Source organism: Podarcis bocagei, assembly GCF_964188305.1.
Source record: "Podarcis bocagei genome assembly, chromosome: 7".
Lineage (NCBI taxonomy): Eukaryota > Metazoa > Chordata > Lepidosauria > Squamata > Lacertidae > Podarcis > Podarcis bocagei.
In genome coordinates, this window is record NC_138132.1 from 28,080,155 (window position 1) to 28,100,235 (window position 20,081).

The window sequence follows — 20,081 nt, forward strand, 5'->3', positions numbered from 1 at the left end:
GCCACTCCACTCCATTCCATCTCCCAACTTGTTTTCCGTTCTCCCCTAAGAGCCAGTCAGTGTTCCAGGACCACAGAGTCCTCATTTGACTGTTTGGGAGATTCATTCACAAACACACAGCTTTGCTCTTTTGGATGGCAGGTGCCATTTCCATGGCATAAACAGCACCCACAGCCTGAACATTATAAATAAAGGGAATGGAGAAGATGATCATGACAACCTGTTTAGCCATAAGAAGAGACCCTTTGCAGCGCCAATCAGCTCCACCACACAGCCCAGGAGGTCCGAGGAGGGTTTCTGCATAGTGTATCCATCGTAGGTGCTAACTTTTCTATGGCTCAGGATGAAGGTTTCAATCGTCCTTACAATGCCTTGCAGCTTCTCAGTCAGCACCTGCAGGTTGGTCGTTGCCAGGTCATAGTTCTAGGGAGAGGGAAACAAGCCCAGCTACCCTCACTAAAGGAAACAAAGGCTTGTATACAGCTAAGTTTCACTCAAAGTAGGGGGGTGGGATTTGGTTCAGTTCGCATTTAAAGGAGAAATTAAACCAAATTTGCACTTTTCAAATCGAGAACTCAAACACAGCCATGCTTTGAAATTGACACTTCTCTTAACTTTGCAGTGCAGTTTCCCAGCTAAACAATGCTTACAAAAAATTACATATAGCAAGGGGAAACATGCAGAAAAATGAAGATATTGGTAAAAATAACGTACAAAAATGCATTATATTAGGAGAAACTGCTCACAAAAATAGGTGGTCACAACTGCACAACTGTGTTTAGTGTTGCATGAAAATGCTGGAGATTTTTTTTATGAAGACACATAAACAGAGAAGATTGATGGAAGAGATCTGTGTGAGAGATAGGCAGGAGCGATTGATTAAAATAGAGAAAATTCATAGTACAAAGGATAGTCTAAATAATAAAGTTTTCAAAAGAAAGAAGGGAGGGAAGGTTCCCCGATGAATCTCCATAGGGCAGGGCCTGCCACGCTAAAGGTTTGCTCCCTAGTGAAGGTCAACTGGGTGGAACTACCTTAAGGGCCCCGTCATAGTTGAGGTGGAATATAAGGAATCAGATGGTCCTCAAGGTACTTCAGAGGCCCAAGTTGTTGAGGGATTTGTGAGCCGCACTGAGGTTCACAGCCATGTGCTCACCAATACACAAAGCTGCTCCACAGCTTCCAGAAGCAGCTCTTGATGGCCAACGCGCCTCATGCCCAGATCCTCCAGGTCCCGATATGACAGATGAAGCAGCCCCTTCCCAGTCAGGCCCCACGTCTCAAAGGGATAGTCTTGTAACGCTGGATCCAAACCTAAACGCAGAAGAGGAAAGCATTTGATCCTCTTTCTTTCATGAAACTGGCCCAGAAGTTTTGGAAAGAGCTATAGATCAATGGCAGGGCACTTGCTTGGCATGCAGAAGGTTCAAACTTTGGCATCTTCAGTTAGGAGGTGGGTGGGGAACCATTTTTTTTAAAGCCCGGGATCCTTTTTGGGTAGCCATGCAAGGGTCACATGCCAGTGGTAGGCTGAAAAGTGGCAGGAGCAATGAATGTCATTTTTACCTTTGCATAGTAGGTTAGTTTCCAAATACACTCACACAGGCCCCCCCCCGCCCCCATCTTCCATCCAGGCATGCAAGAAGCATTATCAGAGTCCAAGGACTCTGTTTTCTACAGCTGATAACAAATTTGGCAAGGCTTACAGAATCTTATATTTTAACTTTGAAATCACATGTTTGGGGGAGTCTTGGGAAGGGAGCAGAAGAAAGACATTGTCAAGCCTCATGTGGCCACAAATATTTTTATGACTTTGATTTCTTCCCCAAAATCAGAGATGGAGAAGTTGTGCCCCTCAAGATCTAGTGTGACTACAAATCCCATGTTTGGAAAATTAATAAAAAAATTTAAAAAATAGTGTGACTACAAATCCCATCATCCCTGACTGTTGGCCATGCTTTGGGAGGTGGGGGTAGCTGATAGGTGTTGGAGTCAAACAACAGATGAATTCACAGCTGTGATTTTTCATTGCAATTACTTTTTTGCCTTTTCCTGGTTGCTGCATTTTAAAATGCAATGACCCACACTGAAATCAGTTGTGAGGAGGAGTAGGACATTAATTCTTTAAACTAACACTTCTACAAGGCCAAGGTTCCATGTTCCTGCCCTAAATCTAATTAGAAATTACAGCTATTTTATTTTAAATGATTTTGACCTGTCCTGAGATTATTATTATTAATATTATTATTAACTACCTTTCATTGTAAGATCTCAGGGCAGGATAAGTGAGAAGTGGGATAGAATGCTGAACTTCATTTGTGGCAACCCACCCTGCAACCTGCTGGTGATAATAATTTATAATAATAATAATTTATTATTTATACCCCGCCCATCTGGCTGAGTTTCCCCAGCCACTCTGGGCGGCTCCCAATCGAGTGTTAAAAACATACAGATGGTCGAGTAATAAATTGATTAACAGTAGCAACATAAATTCTGTAAACAAACACATCTGGAAGACAAGGCTTCTCTATCCCTGTCCTAAATCTAATTAGAATCTTATTTTTGCAAACAAATGAGGACTTGGCTGATCTCTCTTCCTCTTCCCAGCCACCCCCATAGTTTTCCAATTCTGTTTCCTTCAGGGCCAGATTTAGGTTTGATGAGGTCTTAAGCTACTGAAGGTAATGGGACCCTTTATATGTCCAGCTGTCCTTTGTCAACAACAAATTGTCACTGCTTTTTGTGTTGAATATGTGCTATATGGTAATTTATGGAACTAATAGGTATCTAAAGCCATTTGCACATAACAAATAGGAGCCTACAAAACACTGTTGCTGTATGTAGGTTTTATTTTATTAGTTTTTTATCTTATATTTTGGAAATGTACATCCAGTGGGGGTTTTTTCCTTTAAATTTTTCTGGGGGCCCCCAAGAGAGTGGGGCCCTAAGCTATAGTTTGCTTAGCTTATACGTAAATCTGGCACTGGTTTCCTTGCTCTCCCAGGTCTGCAAATTTGGAAAGAGAGCTGCCCTGTCTTAAGAAGCCAGAAGTGGGCAAAGGAGGAGGAGAAAGTCATGTCTGACAGCTACCTCCAGATCCTTTCCTTACCTCTCCACAGTCAACCCATGGAAAAATCGGGCATGTTATGGCAATCACAACACTGTTTGGGGGAGTGGCTTCTCCTCCCACTCCATTGAACACGTAGTAACCGCCCGGCCAGGTAAGAAGGGCCTGCCCAGAGCAGGAATGTGCTTCATTCCTGTGGGCAAAGAGGTCGGCTCTTATTCACTCCTGCCATCTCTGTCATAGTTGCAGTTTTATCTCAGATTTACACCTCCTGGTTTCTACCAGTTCCTCGAGTATGGGCCAGCCTCGAGTCCCATGGAGGCGCAATAGCCGGATACAGCACCCTCCCAACAACACACACCTGTCCGATTTAAAAAGATTCCCCCAAAGTTCCGCTCTCCCTCTCACCTCTCATCCAGGCCACCACCATCTTAGTATTCCAGGTGGAGATGGGATCCATGTTCCAAGCCCTGGCTTAGTCCCTTCTGGACACTCCTATTCGAGGAATATGTTTCCGTTCCAGGGAAATCACGGATGAAACTCAAGACGCACCTGCAGGTTCCAGCAGGTAACTCCCAGCTGGGTTTCTGGTTAGTCCGCCCACTTGTCACTCGGCAGTAAAGCCCGCCTTCTCTAAAACGCAGGATTCTCTAAGGCAGTTAGTAAATGTTGTCCAGCTGTCCCCCTTTGGGGAATTGGGAAAGGTAGAGGGGGCAGTTCACCCACGTTCAAAGAAGCTCTCATTCTCCAATCCTTGGGTGCTGATAACCTTTTGGCTGCTGAGAAGTCACACACTCCCTCCCCATTTTCGAGCGTCTGATTCAACAGGATGCCACACAAACCAGTTTCACCGCCTTGCCTAACTTCCTTAAAGGTACAGTGCATTTATCACTCTGAAGTTTGCCTGGAAAGGTAAACCTGCAGTCTTATACACGCTTATGGGAGAGCAAGTCCACCTAAAATATGACGCGGCAGCTAAAAAAGCCAATGCAATTCTGGGCTGCATCAATAGGAGTATAGCATCTAGATCAAGGGAAGTAATAGTGCCGCTGTATTCTGCTCTGGTCAGACCTCACCTGGAGTACTGTGTCCAGTTCTGGGCACCACAGTTCAAGAAGGACACTGACAAACTGGAACGTGTCCAGAGGAGGGCAACCAAAATGGTCAAAGGCCTGGAAACAATGCCTTATGAGGAAGGGCTAAGGGAGCTGGGCATGTTTAGCCTGGAGAAGAGGAGGTTAAGGGGTGATATGATAGCCATGTTCAAATATATAAAAGGATGTCATATAGAGGAGGGAGAAAGGTTGTTTTCTGCTGCTCCAGAGAAGCAGACACGGAGCAATGGATCCAAACTACAAGAAAGAAGATTCCACCTAAACATTAGGAAGAACTTCCTGACAGTAAGAGCTGTTCGACAGTGGAATTTGCTGCCAAGGAGTGTGGTGGAGTCTCCTACTTTGGAGGTCTTTAAGCAGAGGCTTGACAACCATATGTCAGGAGTGCTCTGATGGTGTTTCCTGCTTGGCATGGGGTTGGACTCGATGGCCCTTTTTTAGCTGCCGCGTCACACTGTTGGCTCATGTCAAGTTTGTGGTCAACCAAGACTCCTAGATCCTTTTCACATGTACTGCTCTCAACTCAAGCCAGGTGTCGCCCATCTTGTATTTGTGCCTCTCATTTTTTTTGCCCAAGTGCAATACTTTACATTTCTCCCTGTTAAAGTTCATCTTGTTTGTTTTGGCCCAGTTCTCTAATCTGTCAAGGTCGTTTTGAAGTGTGATCCTGTCCTCTGGCGTGTTAGCCACCCCTCCCAGTTTGGTGTCATCTGCAAATTTGATCAGGATGCCCTTGAGTCCATCATCCAAGTCGTTGATAAAGATGTTGAATAAGACCCGGCCCAAGACAGAACCCTGTGGCACCCCACTAGTCACTCTTCTCCAGGATGAAGAGGAACCATTGATGAGCACCCTTTGGGTTCGGTCAGTCAGCCAGTTACAAATCCACTGAGTGGTAGCATAGTCAAGACCGCATTTTACCAGCTTCTTTACAAGAATATCATGGGGCACCTTGTTGAATGCCTTGCTGAAATCAAGGTAGGCTACATCCACTGCGTTCCCTTCATCTACCAGGCTTGTAATTCTGTCAAAAAACGAGATCAGGTTAGTCTGACATGACTTATTTTTCAGAAATCCATGCTGACTATTGGTGATCCCAGCATTCCTTTCTAGGTGCTCACAGACTGTTTGCTTAATGATCTGCTCCAGAATCTTCCCTGGTATTGATGTCAGACTGACTGGGCAGTAATTATTTGGGTCCTCTCTTTCCCCCCTTTTGAAAATAGGGACAACATTTGCCCTCCTCCAGTCTGCCGGGACTTCGCCTGTTCTCCAGGAATTCTCAAAGATGACTGCCAGTGGTTCTGAGATCACATCTGCCAGTTCTTTTAATACTCTTGGATGCAGTTCATCTGGCCCTGGAGACTTGAATACATCTAAACTAGCCAAGTATTATTGTACTACCTCCTTAGTTATTCTGGGCTGTGTTTCCTCTGCTGAATCATTTGCTCCAAATTCTTCAGGTCGGGCATTGTTTTCTTTATCAAAGAAGATTGAGGCAAAGAAGGCATTGAGGAGTTCAGCCCTTTCTGTGTCCCCTGTTTGCATTTCACCATCTTCTCCTCTGAGTGACCCCACTGTTTCTTTGTTCTTCCTTTTGCTACGGACATACCCATAAAAGCCTTTTTTGTTGCTTTTAACCTCTCTAGCAAGCCTGAGTTCATTCTGTGCTTTAGCTTTTCTGACTTTGTGTCTACATGTGCTGGCTATTTGTTTGAATTCCTCTTTGGTGGTTTCCCCCCTTTTCCATTTTTTTGTACACATCCTTTTTTAATCTTAACTCAGTTAAAAGTTCTTTAGATAGCCACCCTGGCTTCTTTAGGCACCTTCCATGTTTCCGTCTCATTGGTATTGCCTAAAGTTGTGCTTTTACTATCTCCCTCTTAACAAACACCCAGCCACCATGAACTCCCTTTCCTTTTAGTATTACTGTCCATGGGATCTCACCCAGTACTTCCCTAAGTTTTATGAAGTCGGCTTTCTTAAAGTCAAGAAATTGAGTCCTAGTATGCTTGGCTGCTCCTTTCTGCTGTATAGTAAACTTCAGAAGAGCATGATCACTCGCGCCTAATGATCCTTCCACTTCTACCCCACTAACCAGGTCATCAACATTGGTTAGGACCAGATCTAAAATGGCTGTTCCTCTTGTTGCTTCTCCCACTTTCTGGACAATGAAGTTGTCTGCAAGGCCAGTGAGGAATTTGTTTGACCTTATGCTCTTGGCTGAGTTTGACATCCAACAAATATCCGGGTAATTGAAGTCCCCCATTACTACTATCTCCCTTCCTTTTGCCTGCTTGGCCATTTCCTGCAAGGAGTTCAAGGTATGGTTCTCTTCTCCATTTTTATTCTCAAAACAACCCTGTGATGTAGGCTAGGCTAAGAGACTGTGACTAGTCCAAAGTCACCCAGTGAGTTTCATGGCTGAGTTGGGATTTGAAGCTTGGCCTCACAAGTCCTAACCACTACACCACATTGGGTCTCAAAAAAGATGAAGAAGCAGTTCTGCCTAAAATTCTATCTAAAATTCCTGGTTAAATAGCAAAGATTGTAATGTTGGTGTCAGACAATAATTTTTTTTAATAAAAAAAATCATTTATTTTCCACAGCACTATCAACATTCATATTGTACCCTCCATTGGCATTTATTTCAACCATTTCTCACATGGAAAAAGGTAAAGGAATAGTGTTTGGCACATCAGTGAACTGGAGACGAAACCTGTGGCTGGTGACCATTCACCATAGACAGTCAAGCCAGCTCCTACCTGCATATCTTCCTGGGAAGGAATACAGGAAGCTGCCTTATACCAAGTCAGATGCTTTTCCAAAGTCAGATTTCAAGTCTAGGGTTTGCATGTTCTCAGGTAATTTCTCTATGCCTTTACTGCTAAGCAGTAGCACTCCAGTTTGCTAATCCTAACCAGGCAGGATTGGCTCTGCCATTAGACAAGGTGAAGCAACTGTTCCAGGCAGCAGATGTGGAGGGGGCAGCAGCAGCAGCTCCTGTTCTTTGGTTATGTTAGAAGAGATAGCCAAGTATAAAACCAGGTGATAAGATATAGCCCTCGAAGGCTTCCCATCACTGAGCTCAATGCAAACAAAATCCAGAAGTATTCATTGTGTTTGCAAATACTACAGAGCTGAAATTGCAGTGGTGATTTTACATTATGGCATGTTCATCTTAACATCAGGGAAATCTGAGGATTTTAATCACTTGGATGCAAACTCTTGAAATCTGAAAGTTATGTTACAAAAATAGGTAAAGGTACCCCTGACCAGTCCAGTCACGGATGATTCCAGTCGCGGATGGGGTTGCAGCGCTCTTCTCGCTTTACTGGCCGAGGGAGCCAGCGTTTGTCTGCAGACAGCTTCTGGGTCATGTGGCCAGCATGACTAAGCCGCTTCTGGTGAACCAGAGCAGTGCACGGAAACACTATTTACCTTCCCATCGGAGCGGTACCTATTTATCTACTTGCACTTCATGTGCTTTTGAACTGCTAGGTGGGCAGGAGCTGGGACAGAACAACGGGCGCTCACCCCCGTCATGGGGATTCTAACTGCCAACCTTCTGATCGGCAAGCCCTATGCTCTGTGGTTTAGACCACAGTGCCACCCGCGCCCCTTGGTTACAAAAATATGTTGCGGCAATAATTTCAGAGCTGGCAATGCCTACAGAGTAGTATATTAAAATAAGGAAAGAAAGAAACCTCCACATGATCAAATAATGATCTTCAAACTATTCAATGCTGGTGTGAAGATGAGCTCTAATCACCGCTAGAGGGAGATAAATCAGCAGACAAAGAATGCCAGAGATCTACTCATCACTGAAGACATCACTGCATGCATAGCTACGTATCTATGCTGTTACATCATGGAATAATTCTTCAGTAATTTCTGTGTCAAAGTTGAGTTGCTGGATTGCTTTCAAGAGGATTATCAAATTCATGAAGGGTCAGGCTATCAATGGCTAGTAGCCACAACAACTGTTTTCTACCTCCACTGTCAGAAGAGGCACACACCCCTAAATACCAGGTGCTGGGACTCACAAGTGGGGAGTGTTGCTGTTGCACTCAGCTCCTGCTTGTGAGTTTCCTATCAGCATCTGGTTGGATTCAGGATTAGATGGGTCATTGACCTGATCCAGCAGAGCTCTTCTTATGTCCTTAATTGTTTTCTGCAGGTTATTGCCACTAAAAGCATCAGAGCAGGACCAGTGAAAAGAAAAGTTGGTGACCACATTGCTACATTTTTATTTTATTTTTTTTGCACTAAGGCTGTGTACACAGTATGCCTTCAAAACACATTCAAAGCACATTCTTTCCCTCAAAGAATTATGGGCACATTCCCCCTTAATATGTACATTTTTGTTAACATTGCTTGGAGAACTGCATCGCACAGTAAGTGAGAATTTCAAAGGATGGCTGTGTTTTGGTTCTCATGTTGTTTTGGGAAGTGTACAATTTACCGTAAATGCAAACTGAATCAATATCCCTTGGAAACAGAATGGTCCTTTTTGAATTATTATAATTTTTTGAATGCACGTCAAGGCAGAGAATTGTGAACTGGCTGAAGGTGAAGTACCTTTCTCAGAGAATTTTGTATGCTCTATTGGATTCAAAGTGTCTTCTGAGACTCTCTTCAAACTTCTCTTGCAAGGGCTCCAACATCAAATTGCATGAGCAGTATTGCTGTTCATCACACCACCTTGCAGTTCCACGCAGGGGAAATGCAATCCCACAGTTAACACCAGTGTGAAACACAAAAACCAAGTTCTGCAAACAGCGAGAAGTTTCGGGGGGGGGGGGGCTGGTTTCCTTTGCCAGGAATTACAATCTACAATCACTACAATCTTATCAGCGTTCTGCAATATTTGTGTTTATTTACAAATATACAGGTGGAGCACAGCTGAAGATGAAGCTTGCACATTCCATAGAAGATGGATACTGACTCAGATCAGTGGTCCATGTAGTTCAGTACTGCCTACACTGACAGGCACGGACTCTCCAGGGTTTGAGGCACAGAGTATTTTCCAGCCCTTCCTGGTGATACTAGGATTGAACCTGGGACCACTGAGCTACAGCCTTTTCCTGGTGCTCCTTCGTAGCTTCTCCAGGGAACCTCTAGCATCCCCACAGTTCTGAGCCTAAACCTCAGTTCTGTGTCCTTCTCCAAGCTGTAGCCTATTGTTCTTTGTTTTCACACCAATTTGTTCTCTTCCCCCTGGCTAGCATGGATGGTTATCTGGATGAGTAATCTCTTCTGACAACCATCTTGCCTTATTAGAGTCCCAAGAAGACAAAGCGCCAGAATCGGCTATCAGCATTCATTTCTCAACTTTCAGGAAGCTGCCCACATATTTGCCTTGGGGCCCCCTACACCGATAGTCCTGTCTGGAGAAATCTGATAGAAATGGCACGCACACAAATACACTCTATTTTTCTGGTTTTGAAATTTTGCAAACAGCCCTGGAATTTTTCACAAAGGGCAGGAAACCAGGGGAAGGGCACCTATGACCTACCAGGTGTTGTTAGACCACAACTCCCACAATCTCTGGCTGAGGCTGATAGGAACTGGAGTCGAGCAGCATCAGGCAGTGATGGCTAGTGCCTATTAGGGCTGGCAGGGTAGAAGGCAAGGAGACAAACATTAGGTGGAGCCAGAGCCAGTGAGAGGCAGAGCCAGCTACTTCTAGTTTTTCCCTTATCCTCTTCTTTGCTGAGTTCTACAAGGACAACACTGCATCTAAGGCAGAGCAAGCTGATAGCCAATGGGCACCTTCTAGACTGGTTTTAAGAAGGCAGACAGGTGGGGGCTGGCGAAGAGCTGACAGGTCGGTGGGGAAGTGCCCCATTTGCCCTGATAGACTAGCATCCAATCAGTCAAATTTGATGTGGGGCTGGCAGATCTGCAGCCTGTTTTAGGGATCACTTTCAGTGCCCTCTGCTTGTACATTGATGCATGAAACAAATATTGCCAAGAGACCAGAGCTTGCCTCAGAGCTCTCGTTCAAAGACAGTTAAACACTATCGCTGCTACCCTGGGCTGCTCACTGCCCAGAGAAGTGGGGGTAAATATAACAGAAGGCAGATGTTGTCTCCGTGCTTCCAAGATCATTCCACAGTAATTATCTTTTGCCCCACCTTATTTGGGGAAGCTGACCAGGGGCCAGCAGATTAACAGGAAGCAGAGCATCAAGATAATCGCCAGTGATTTATTTCAGGCAACTGTATGGCTCAAAGTAATCTGCAGCTGGTCCATTGATTGGAGCTGGTGGGTTTCCTCTCTGTGTGTAGACTGGAGTTGCTTCAAAATATTTCACAGTGTAGGGCCTAGGCATAACTGGCTAAATATTTGATGCTGATGAACTATCACTCCAAAACTCATGCCACTTGCAACGAATAGGTTCCACAATTGAATCACCTTATAAAATTCTGCATTTTTTTTAAAGGGGGGTAGTTATGGACAGGACAGGAACATTCATCACTTTTTGTCTATGCCTGGCAGTCTCTAGGTTACATTACTGCCTCACGTTATATGTAGGGCTGCCTTTATAGATGGTTCAGAAACTTCGGCTGGTGCAGAATTCGGTAGTCAGGTTACTCACTGGGGCAAGGCATTATGAGCATATTGCACGGATCTTGACCTGACTGCACTGGCTTCCAGTTAGTTTCCAGACAGACTCTGGTAATATGATTATGACACCCCTTCCCATATTTCTTACTTTCACAACAATTTCTTTTGGTACAGTTGCTTTTTATGGATCTTCTCAGCAGGTACCTGTATAAGTGTAGGTTGTTGTTGTTGTTGTTGTTGTTGTTGTTGTTGTTGTTTTGCGCTCCTTGGCACGATGTCCTGTGCAGGGGAACTGCCCATACCCACCCTAAACCCAGCGCTGTTCAAAGTGCTGGTTTTGACCTACAGTATAAAGCCTTAAACAGCTCAGGACCGCAATACCTGAAGGAACATCTTCCCATAGGCATTTGGTTGGTCACTGTGAGAACAAGATGCTAGTCTAGACGAGCCTTTGGCCTGATTCCGCAAGGCTCTTTTTATGCTTTTATATTCAGTTTTTAAAAAGTTGGAATGAAAAAAAAAACATTTCAGAGGATGATGGATGCATCTTTAGGTCACCTCCCCATCTTTACACTCACTGACCTTTCCCACAATGCATCTGCTTTAGGTGGCAACCTTGTGAAAGCACTCTTTGTTGGTAAGGCCTACAGGTACAAAAGCCTGTGTTGTATAGTTATAGCCGCATTTTGGAAAGACTTAAAAGATGCAAACTTTGAATACTTGGCATAAGGCGTATTGCCATTATGGAATACAGTGGTACCTTGAGTTACAGACGCTTCAGGTTACAGACGCTTAAGGTTTCAGACTCCGCTAACCCATAAATAGTACCTCGGGTTCAGAACTTTGCTTCAGGATGAGAACAGAAATTGTGTGGCAGCAGTGGGAGCCCCATTAGCTAAAGTGGTGTCTCAGGTTAAGAACAGTTTCAGGTTAAGAACGGACCTCCGGAACGAATTAAGTTCTTAACCCAAGGTACCACTGTAGTATTGTAGCCGCACCAGCTGAGACTGGCAAGAGGAACGAAGCACAAAGACATCTTTCCTGGAGAATGGCAGAGCTTTATTTTGTCTGGAAAACCAAAGACCAGTCCCAAAGGTTTCTACTAATTTGTAGATCCCATAAGAGCATGTTTTACAGTTGTATACTGTTATAACTCCTGGTGTATGTATGGGAATGCTGACTTCCATAATGTACTTTAGGGGGTTCTCCAGGGAAAACTCCATTGGGTTTGTTGGGTTATCTTTGTTTCTCAGACATATATGCACATGATTTTGAAAATAATAAAATTAGAAGAGGAAAGGCCAGCTTTGAAATTTTTGCTGCATCGGGGTGGAACTTGGTTCTCCTTGGATGGTGCGAGCAGCACAAAGCACTCACAAGTTTTCTTTCCGCAACCAAAGCCGACTCCTCTTCACACGTGGATAGCGTGCGGTCGGCAGAGCAGCAGGCACTGATCTCTTGTGACAGCTGCTCCTGAGGCTGGCTGCGGAAGGGATCGTCATCGGGCAGCGATGGGAGGAGGGCAATATTTAAGCGCTCCCATAACACACTTGCCCGACTGTACTGCTGGAACGCGACACACAAGGAACGGGATCCAGAAGCTGGTGAGTGGTGGGATGAATGCTTATGAATATCGCCCTTGTGTCTGAGTAAAAAATGAACAGGATGGGAACAGGGCAGGCTGAAGAATGGGGAAGATGGTTGGGAGCAATGGGGGAATGTAGGACGATGTTCCACCGTGCACCGCTGTGACCCAGGGAGTTGCCCTGCAGTAGGCGACTGATGTGGCTGAAATGTGAATTGTATTTACTTAACTCTAAAACAGTCCGTGCAGTTAGCCCTTAGCAATGGTGGGCACTCCCCAAAGATAATTCATTGATTGCCAACTGGGCTACCTGTAGACAAGATCTATAGACAGTTCCACTACAAAATTTCAGTCGGTGTTTGCTGCAACCTCCTCCTCTTCTTCCTCCTTCTGTTCTTGGTCACCATATTCTAACGAGCTCTTTCCCCTTCCTCCCACAGCCTGAATCAACTTAAAATAACTCTACAAAGCTACGAGGGAGGAATCAGAGGGGGGAAAGGTGACAGCAACCTATCCTCTCTCTCACTTGCTCTGGGCTATGATCTTCCGTCTAAAGTGTTTAACCCCAGGGTACTTCCGCCTCCTACAAGTAAGCTCAATACTTCTTACCTTGTGGAGTGTTAGAATGTTTTAAAGTCTGTGATCTTGAGCAGAATCAGTTCCAAAGTAGTGTGGTTAGGTAATTTTAGACTCTGAATGAATTGTTACCCTGCCCTTTTGACACCTGTGATGTATATTTGCAGGACCCACCCTATTTTTTGTGATTGTATTTTGTGATTTTAAGTTTCAATTATTTTATTAATGTTGTGTTTTAAATTGATGTAACCTTCCCTGGGTCCTTAAGGTGAAGGGTGGGCTAATAATAATAATAATAATAATAATAATAATAATAATAATAATAATAATATGGGGAAACTCTTTAGATTTCAGGTGGAGAACCTGTGGCCTTGCAGCTATTGAGCTGTTGCTGGATTACAGCTCCCATCATTTCTGACCATTGGCCATGTTGGTTGGAGTTGATGGGATCCGGAGTTCAACAACATTTAGGAGGGCATAGATGGCTAGCAACCATGGTTTGTCAGTTAATGCTAACCCTGCCCCACACCTGTTTGCACTCTTGGGTCATCTTTTCACCAAGTGCCAAGTGCCAGACTCTATCAAGCCAAGTTCTTGTCGATAAGTGGTTTCACCTTTCCAGTTCCTAGCAATTTCAAGGTGTGCCGCAACTAAACCTTTGGAGAGCCTTGAGTTTTTCAGTTGATGCATTCACTGAGAACTTGCCATGATCCATCCACTGAGTAGCCAAGGAACACTTAACACCGAAGCTCAGTGGGGCTTACTTTGACGTAAAGATAAAGTTAGAAGGGTTGCAGCTCTCCGAGCTAGGTCTCAGCTGTGTCTTAACCAGAAATTCATTGATTGCAATGGAACTTGTTTCACAGCAACAGATACGTATCAACAGTGAGGATCATTTTAGTTTTGCAGCTGACAAAAAGTGACCATAGGCTGCTGCCACTTTGAGCTGGGGAACACCTTGCTTAACCCTATCACCGCTGGCTGTTCTGTTTTATTGTACAAAACCCGCTATCTCCCAGCTACTTTTCCTTGGGGAACAAAAGAGGTAAGAGCCATAGCTCAGCCACAGAACATTTGTTTTTCAAGCAGACGGTCCCAGGCTTGATCCCTGGTGTGTCCAGGCAGGACTGGGAAAGATTGTTGTTTGAAATCCACTACAGACAAGGCACAGCTAGGTGGACCAACTCTGACTCTGTTTAGGGGAGGGGGCACTAGCTCAGCAGTTGAGTGCATGACTTGCCTGCTGAAGGTCCCAGGTTTGACCCCCAGGTAGGCCTGGGAAAGACCCTGTCTGAAATCCTGGAGAGATGCTGCCAGTTAGTGTGGACAATACTGATCTAGATGGACCAGTGATTTGAAACAGTGTAAGGTGGCTTCCTACATGGGGTGGGTGAATGAGGAAGCAGCATTATTCTCCACCCCCATTAAGAAATTGGCCTTCCTTAGCCTAAATCCCACTTGCACATCTTCTGACATCCAGCTTCCATAGATTTTTTTAAAAGCCTGAATATTAACTTTGCACGCTTATTAAGTTAATATGAATATTAACTTAACACCTGCACACCTGCCTTCAAACCAGGTTGTCAGTTTAACACTCCAAGTTCACGTGAACAAGAGCTGGCTAGCAACATGCATCTCTTAGATCGCACTGCCTGCCGAACAGAGCTGTGTGTTTCTGGGCAGCGGAGGAGAGGGGAGGATGCTGCGTATGGCAGAGCCACGTGAGGAGATGCTCGCTGGTTCATGCAAAGCCCTGCAGCGCTGGAGACTGCACTTAGTTTAACCATACTCTAGGGTACCCAAATGGGATTTTCAGCATCATCAAAAAAGAATAGATCCACTGGCTAATCCTACACTTGGTACCTGTCCCTGGTACACGACAGACATTTGGGGAACTGCTGGGAATACCTTTTTAAAACGTTATTAGTACAAACACACACACAAAAACCTCACACTACCACCACCTCTCTGCCAAACATGCCAGGCAGCTTTCAGATTTCATCTCTGCCTCCCTCTGTCAGGTTTCTAGAAATTAAGGTTGCAAACCTGTACCCACTCCCCCAGGAATAAGCCACACTGGGACTTGCTTTCGGATAGACCTATAAAGGATCATGCTGTAAATTTCTGGTTCTTGGCATGAGCTCACAATCTGTGTGCACTCTCGTCCACCACCTACCTGGCTGGCAAGCATGGCTGATTTGCATGACCTGCAGGCAAGGTCCACTGCAAAATTAAACAGGCAACCCTATTTCTCCCCCGAGTGTCATATACGGAAACAGCTCTAATCACTGAATTAACACAGAATTGCTCCAGCAGCCTGTGTAATATCAGCTACTTCAAAGTTAATGATGTACAACTAACCAAGATGACAATCCCTGAGGCAAACTCTTCAGCAAAGTTCCCCGTTTGCTAGGATGTCGAGAGAGGGTGTGTCTTAAGTCTAAACCGGTGCTGCACAATGCAGAAGGTATGGTCTAGTTTGCCAAAACACAGTGTAAAAGTAAACAAAGAAAGGCTCGTTCTTGGAAAGGGATTTAGCACTTGTTAGCTACTGGAACGGTTTCTCCCATCAGATGTCAAGGAAATAAACAACTACTGTACCTGACTTTTAGAAAACATCTGAAGGCAGCCCTGTTTAGGGAAGTTTTTAATGTTTGATGTTTTATTGTGTTTTCAATATTCTGTTGGGAGCCGCCCAGAGTGGCTGGGGAGGCCCGGCCAGATGGGCGGGGTATCAATAACAAATTATTATCATCAATCATTTAAAAAAGGTAGAGGGTTAAAACAAAAACAAAAAAAACTGAAAAACCTCTCTCCCGCGGCCTAAAAGTGTAATTTGCAATACAGCATTGTATTTTGGTGTTGGGGTATAATTCGTAGTATGAATTTGACCGATTTGCACTACACAAATGCCGGGTTTGCTTTTGACATTCTAAAGCAGCGATGGGGAACCCATGGCTCTCAAAATGGTGACTACATTTCCCATCATCCCTGATCACTGGTCATGCTGAAGGAAGTTGGGAGTCCTGCAGCATTAGAAGCCCTGCTAGATGAGACCAAAGGTTCGCCTAGTTCAGTATCCTGTTCTTACGGTGGCCGACCAGATGGCAACAGGAAGCCTGCAAGCAGACCTGAGGGCACCGCTTTTGATGCCCAACAACCCTGGAGAGCCACTGCCAGTCAGGATGGGTCAAGTGGCTCTGACTCTGTACTGTATAAGGAGATTCTCCAACCCAGTTCTAAAGGTTTACACCTCAACTTTTCCATCCCTACAGATGCAACTGGCCAGTGGACTGGAGTCGGAACCTCAAGACCGGCTGCTGAATCACCTGGCTTTACTGCTGGCCATTATGGGATTAAGCCTCTCCTATTACAGCGCCCGGCAAATGAGTGAAGAGACCAAACCAAATCCGGAACCTTGACGCTTGGGCTGCCAAGCGGCAGCTGCACGGGCCAAAGAGGATTCCAGGAACGCACAGAAAAGAAACAAGGTTGGAGAGAGACCCTGGCACACACTCTGCGGCACAAGCAGCATCCTTTAGGTATCCTGTGCATGCGCCGGCTGGGTGGCTCACATTAGAAAACTCAGCGCCAACTTTCCTTGTTCTTTCACAGACAGTGTGTCGCTAGTGCCCCTTCCGGCCATGCTAGTTTCATTCTCTCCTCCTGGATCCTCCTGGTCAACTCAGCTATTGCCCAACTTGCTTCATTCTAGTTTCAGGGGGCCACTACCAGGGTTGCATTCCTCTGCCCCAATTCACCCCTGGATCTGATCCTCATTCAAAGCCCAGAAATGGATTTAAACCAGGATGGCCACGCAGGAAAGGAAGCTGAAGAGCTAACCTCATTGGTCGGGTCCAATATTGCCTTAGCTTGTCACAGGAAGCTTTCTGCCTGGGCATGTTAAGATTGCCCTCCAGGGGACTTATTATTATTATTTGACACTGTAATAGAGTTGGGTATTTTCTTCACAGGGGATTAACAGCCACACATGGTGGTAGTTGAGCTGGTGTCACCTGCCCACCCATCAGCAGGGTTGATCCTGTAGCCCAGAACCTCCCTGCTAAACACAAAGGCCACCCCACTTGTTTTATGAACCACCTGAAAGACGACATACATTAAGTGATATAGCCCAATGGAGAAAAGGGGAAATTGCCAGTATCAACAACTCAGCTGCTCAGTTTGTGAAGTCAGAAGCCACCCTGTCATGGCAGAGCAGGCAGGTCCTCCTCTTAGCATCATCCTAAGCTGCTAGAGTGACATGCACACTCCTGCCAGTTGCTGCCTTAAAGCAGTTATGGCGAAGCTTTTGGACCTCTAAATGCTGCTGAAGTGCAACTCCACCAGCCCCAGCAAGCATGGCCAATGGCTGTTGTTCAGCAACACCTGGAGGACCAGATGTTCCCTGCATCTGCCTTACAGCACTGATCTTCAGTGCAGTGTTAGGACCCTCACATGGGTACCAGCCTGACCTAAAGGGGCTGGAGCAGTGGTTAAGACAAGGAAGGGGAACCTTCAGCTCAGAGGCCAAATGTCTGGCCCTCCGAACTCTCCCCAGGCTACACCCCTCCCTGGCCCTGCTTTACACCCCGGATTGTGTCCTAGAAATCTGATGAAGCCTCTCACTTGTCCGGATGGAAGATGTAGAGGGGTGTGTGCAGATACTGTACAAAAGTTAAAATTTGCATTTGTTGCTCTGCCCACTTCTGCCTCCAGCCTGGCCCACCACCAGCATGTGGCCCTCGGGAGCTTGCCCAGGAGAGAATGTGGCCCATGGGTCAAAAAAGATCCCTCACACTTGTTTTGAGAGAATAGGAAAGAGGGAGAAAGACGACATAGATCTACAGTAAGAAATTAAATATGGATCCTTTGTTACAGATGGAGGTTTAAAGGTGGGTCTTTTATAGGCTAAGATCGAAGTCTTACACAATTCCCAAAGAAAAGGGGTTTATTCCTGGAGGGCCAGGCCCACCCCCTCACACTATGCAGAGGGGCAGGGAGAAAAGGTCGGATGAGCATAATGCACTGCATTAAAAGGCAAGCGAATGTATTACAGACGGTTGAACGAGCGCATTCGCTGTCTGCTCCCTCCCACTTGACTTGGCCAAAGCAGTGCATCATGGGAAAACCAAAAGGAACTGCAGACTGCCTGTTACGTAACGGAATATGTGGCCAGACAGCCGTGACCTACATCATGCCTTCCCATGAGCAATTAAGGAGAGGGGGATTTTTAAAGGCGCTCAGCCTTCCGTTTTAAAAAGTGCACCCATGATTTGGGGTTGGCGAGGAGTTTCAAAGGGTGCAAAGGCGAGGCAGGTGAATCTTTCACCTCTTACAGGAAAATAATTGTTGCCTTCTTCAGGGAGTTTCAGACCAATTTACCCACAGAACACGAGAAACTGCCGTTTACCAGATCAGAGTGGTTTTTGCATTTTGCCCAGTATTGTCTACTTTGGCAGGCAGAGGCCCTCCAGATTCTCAGGCAGAGGCCTTTCTCATCACCTGCTATCCACTGCTCCTTAAGCTAAAGATACCAGGGCTTGACCCCTGCATACAAAGCAGGTGCTCTGCCACTCAGCTATGGCCCCCGTTAAATCTTCAACACCAAAATCTGCCCTTGTTCCTCTCTGGATTAGGCTCTTGCTAAGGCAGCTAGCTCTCAACCACACTAGCCGATTCATCTGTCTCATATCAACAATGCTAGGAATAAACGTGTTGCACTGTGTACAATAAATCTCTGTTTTAAAGAATGTTGCCTGTGTCATTTTTGCACCCTGGGAGCAGCTGTTTGCTACATGACCAAAGCCAGTCTTTCCTTAAGCAAGGGTGGGGAAACCCCAGGGGTCAAATGTGAACCTTCAGACCTCTCTATGTGCTCCTTGGGACCCTGTGCAGGCAACGCCCCTCCCAAGTCACACCCCTCACCCGTTAAAAACAAACAACACAGATTATCATAGTTTAGAGACTTGCAACAGATTCCATGATCAGAGCCATAAACAAAGGCTAGAATAGTTCTTGACTCTGTGTCCCCCCTAAATAGCTAAGGGAGAGGCAGTAGTGGCGATTAAAAGCATCCCTCCCTCTTCTTCCAAAAGCCTTTTTGTATAGAGGCTTAATCTCTGCTGATCCACAGCAAATGATGTGCTTGTTTCAGCAGATGTCAACAGCTAAACGCGTTGCAGCAATATGCACGAACGGCTGTGGCAAAGGATTTATTTCTGCTCCTAGGATGCCAACCATTTATAGCAGGGGTGGGAAACCTTTGGCTCGCCAGGTGTTGTTGGGCCCCAGTTCCCATCAGCCCTAAGGCCAAGGGTCAGGGATGATGCAAACAGAAATGTCCAAAAATGTTTGGAGGGCCGCAGGATCCTCTCCCATTATTTCCAGGGTCTAAAAGGGCTAGCAATATCTTGATTCAACAGGCATGACAAGGCACACGGCGTATAGAAGATGTTAGGGCCTAACTCACTCAATCACAGCAGTTTTACGTTTAATGATACTTCCATATGGCCTAGAAAGTCGGCATGTAGCATACACCACAGTGTAACCCAAAATGATTCAATTACTTCCATACAGCCCAGAAATCTGAACCTGGTACACAGTTCCATGCTTACCTAAATGAGATGTACATTTGCAGTATCTCATTCAACCACCTAAATACCGAAAAAGGTTTTTAAAAAACCCCACAAACACATCCAGACCTTGCAATGTAATATTCCTTGTTGTGAGCAAGCAGACCATTTGTAAACAATTATCAACTGATAATGTTACACAACTACCTATTTAAATGTTTGCAGGGCCCACACTTCGGAACTCTCCGTCTGTTGACATCAGGCAGCTGCCTTCACTGTTCTCTTTGCAGAGCCTGCTAAAAACATTTTTGTTTAGGCAAGCCTACCCAGACATGTAGAATGGTGACAGGTGTTTTAATCTGTTTTTAGATTATCACTGATTTTTACTATGTTTTAAATGTTTCCACTTGTGGTTTTTAAAGAGTTTTTATTGATAATTTTGTTGTTGTTTTTCTTTTTTGTAAACCACTTTGAGGGTTCCCCCCCTTACAATCCAGTGGTATATATTTTTTTCCTAACCAACCAACCAACCAACCAACCATCCTGTGGGAGCAAGTCCAAAGCTTTACTATGTGCTGTGTGAATTGCTCCCT

General features: G+C 45.3%; 1 protein-coding gene and 1 long non-coding RNA gene across 4 annotated transcripts in view; one reads left to right on the forward strand and one right to left on the reverse strand.

The window, feature by feature from the left end:
• The window catches only part of CNKSR1 (connector enhancer of kinase suppressor of Ras 1), a 31,300-nt gene extending 27,687 nt beyond the window's left edge, over nucleotides 1-3,613 (reverse strand). For both annotated transcript variants that reach the window (XM_081204058.1, XM_081204057.1), the window contains exons 1-3: nucleotides 3,476-3,613; nucleotides 1,157-1,314; nucleotides 221-423 (exon numbers count right to left, since the gene is read on the reverse strand). In XM_081204058.1, coding sequence (XP_081060184.1) covers nucleotides 221-423; nucleotides 1,157-1,314; nucleotides 3,476-3,527 — 413 coding nt within the window. In that variant the 5' untranslated portion in view covers nucleotides 3,528-3,613. The remainder of the gene's footprint in view (nucleotides 1-220; nucleotides 424-1,156; nucleotides 1,315-3,475) is intronic.
• A 192-nt stretch (nucleotides 3,614-3,805) lies between these two features.
• On the forward strand, nucleotides 3,806-19,582 carry LOC308592553. 2 transcript variants are annotated; one of them, XR_014010540.1, is made up of 3 exons: nucleotides 3,806-3,941; nucleotides 12,781-12,929; nucleotides 16,192-19,582. It is a non-coding gene; the product is annotated as an uncharacterized lncRNA (long non-coding RNA). The 2 variants fall into 2 exon arrangements; XR_014010541.1 differs by lacking the exon at nucleotides 3,806-3,941 and adding an exon at nucleotides 11,681-12,359.
• Nucleotides 19,583-20,081: the final 499 nt, after the last annotated feature.